The following is a 2,606-nucleotide window of genomic DNA, read 5'->3' as shown; positions in this document are numbered from 1 at the left end:
TCATTCTTTCGTGATCCAAAGTATGTTTTCATATTACAAAAAAATACTAAATTGGCTCAAAATTAAGGCAATACGTCATTTTTTTTTAAAGATTTTCAGACTATTTTACTTTCTTTAAAAAGGCATGCATATTTCGAGGATGTGTTATTCTACGCAAACATTAGTCTCCATAATAGCTTTCTTTTCTACTAGTACACCATCTTGAATGGATCATGATTTCTCAATTTTTCGACTTTGTCCGGTATTGGGTGCTGTCCGGTACTGGTAACTTTGAAACATACAATTTGTATCAACAGTTTTTAGGACAAGCTTCACGTCGCTAGTGTGAGCTACAGTTTTCGACTTGATTCGAAATTTGTATGAATTAAATGGAAAATTTAAAAGATAGAGAAACAAGTCTTTCGATATTCAATATACGAGATACACAGTAGAAGATGATTGGTGCATAAGTTGAACATGCATTTTAGATGATCTACCATGTCGTTTGGCTCATTGGGCTCAAATATGTTTCGGTTGTGAGATTCAACTTCTGTTTTCCAAGTTTTCGTTACATGGGACAAATTTTTCGGTTTCTCCAAAGCTCTCTACGACCTCATCAACTATGTTCATTCGACTTGAAAGACCTGAAATTCAAAAAGGCATGCTTGTAGTTCTATTCTTGGAACAGACACAATTTGTTATGCGATAAGTTATACGAATGTCTAATAGATTGTATAGATTTCACGATCATGTTGTTTCGTTGATTAAAATTAAAAAAACTAGTCAATTTTATTTAACTTACTTGACATCCTTCTACTCTTAACAGATTCTTCTGATCTGTTATTTCGATTTGATTTGGTAGATGCGTATTCTGATATTGATGCCTCTGTCAATTTATTATCTTTGGATTTGGTACTGCTAGCAGAACTTTCAATTGATACCCTCTTCTCCTCTTTCGGCAGCATTTGGTTTTCAGTTTGTTCACTACTTTTTGTTGATACATCAGATGATGCTCTTGTCTTTAAATCTGAATCCATAGATTTTCTTTGTGTACTGTTTTTCGAACCTTTACTTCCCGAAGAGCTTATTGAGGGTTTTCGATGATTATCCTCCAATATGGTAGAGTTTTGCTTCCTTGATTCAGAATCCATTTGATCTTTCGACTGATTTTGGTTAAGCTGTAGAATTATAGATACATACATTTATATATAGGCTTTTGGAGCAGTTTATTGTCCCAACCGCAATCCCAATTCGATTGCAATCGAATCCAAAATCGATAAAAATTACAGGAAGGCCCCAAAAAACTTTGGTTTTGAGTATGATGTTATAAAATTCTAGGTTAGAAACATATTCCATTCAGTTCAGTTAGAAAAAAGGAGGGAGAGAGAAATGTACGATATCAAGCTACAGTAGTTTAAATCTGAGACGAGACGCGCAAAGTCGGTCTTCTTTTTCTACGGTTGCTAAGATTTTCTTCTTCGATTCTGTGTTTACACAAATTTGTGAGCAAGATGTTCAAGCTTTTACATGAACTCAATGGCAAAGATGAATTGCGATTGCATCGTTCCAAGTTCAGAAAACCTTTTCAAGTTAAATTTCATATCCGCAAACGCAGTAAACATTGCAATAACAAATGTTTTGCTTGTTTCGATTTAGTTTCGTCAGCGCAAATCAAATAGAATATTTCGCTGAATCAATTTTTTTATGAATGATTCCAATACTCTCCACATATTCGCCCACAAAATCAACTGGCTGCATCTGACAGCGAAATCTGGGCTGCATATGACGTTGCTTTTTTTCCTCTTCGCGAGTCTCGTCTCAGGTTTAAATAAATGCTGCTCCGTAAACTAGCGTAGTGTTTCCTACAAAAAGAAAATCATCTATTGAAAGCATTAATGTGTTCATGTCTTAGAAAAAATGTTGTCTGTATGGATAGACCATCTAACATCGCCTCAGAAAGCAACGCATTACTAACATCGCTCCGTTTTTCTCTGCTTCCGACAGAATCCAGAGTATCAGCGGAAGTCACATCTTGCCGAAGGTCATCCAATCCGTTTGAATATTCCCTTCCATTTTTTGTTTGTTGATCTTCCCGCCCGGATCCGCCATCACGGTTCGATACTCCGATATGCTCCACCACAGCATCCACCCCATAAAGAACGCTTTCATCCAGCGTTGGACCAAAAAACTGTCTTCTCAGATCCGTGAGACTTAGCTTTTCCTATGGAATTGGAGATGAAGCTGAATAGTTTCAATACACGTTGGTTAGTGCAGCCTGTCACTTACCATCATTAAATTTAGATTTAATTCCTAGAATTGGAATTTGTTTCATCCGAAAACAACAAAAATTTACTAAAGTTGGATTGCACAGATTACTGGGATCAAACATTTAGGAAAACTCGATTGCATTGGAAGCTTATGGTTTAAAATATGGCAATGAATACCACGGTGCTCCTCAGGCCGGTATATTAAGAAAAAATCGGTGTCTACCAGTCGTTTTCTCGTCTCTGACTCTGGATTTATTCCATCTTGCGTCCGTATCAATTCGAATGAACAATTTGCAAAATTGCCCAAAAGCGTGGAATAAGGTTATGCGGTTAGTAACTAACTGTTATGCCTTCTACGGT

General features: G+C 36.4%; 1 protein-coding gene across 1 annotated transcript; it reads right to left on the bottom strand.

Moving 5' to 3' along the window:
* Positions 1 to 376: 376 nt before the first annotated feature.
* On the bottom strand, positions 377 to 2,367 carry LOC110675670. Its single transcript, XM_021841295.1, has 4 exons — positions 2,266 to 2,367; positions 1,955 to 2,200; positions 782 to 1,157; positions 377 to 623 (listed from the first exon to the last, which is right to left on the bottom strand). Exons 1-4 carry the CDS (start codon positions 2,269 to 2,271, stop codon positions 523 to 525), a joined length of 729 nt encoding a protein of 242 aa, XP_021696987.1. The 5' UTR covers positions 2,272 to 2,367; the 3' UTR covers positions 377 to 522.
* Between the last annotated feature and the right edge of the window lie 239 nt (positions 2,368 to 2,606).

Source organism: Aedes aegypti, chromosome 2, assembly GCF_002204515.2.
Source record: "Aedes aegypti strain LVP_AGWG chromosome 2, AaegL5.0 Primary Assembly, whole genome shotgun sequence".
Classification (NCBI taxonomy): domain Eukaryota; kingdom Metazoa; phylum Arthropoda; class Insecta; order Diptera; family Culicidae; genus Aedes; species Aedes aegypti.
The sequence above is the reverse complement of the archived record's forward strand: the minus strand, read 5'-3'. Positions and strand labels throughout refer to the sequence as shown.

What these genes read in the sequence shown, in the direction of transcription:
- LOC110675670 (XM_021841295.1), bottom strand. An exon ending in GCAGAGAAAAACGGAGCGAT is followed by an intron (nt 1,158 to 1,954) that starts GTTAGTAATGCG and finishes ATAATTCTACAG; the next exon opens with CTTAACCAAAATCAGTCGAA. An exon ending in TAAGAGTAGAAGGATGTCAA is followed by an intron (nt 624 to 781) that starts GTAAGTTAAATA and finishes TTTGAATTTCAG; the next exon opens with GTCTTTCAAGTCGAATGAAC.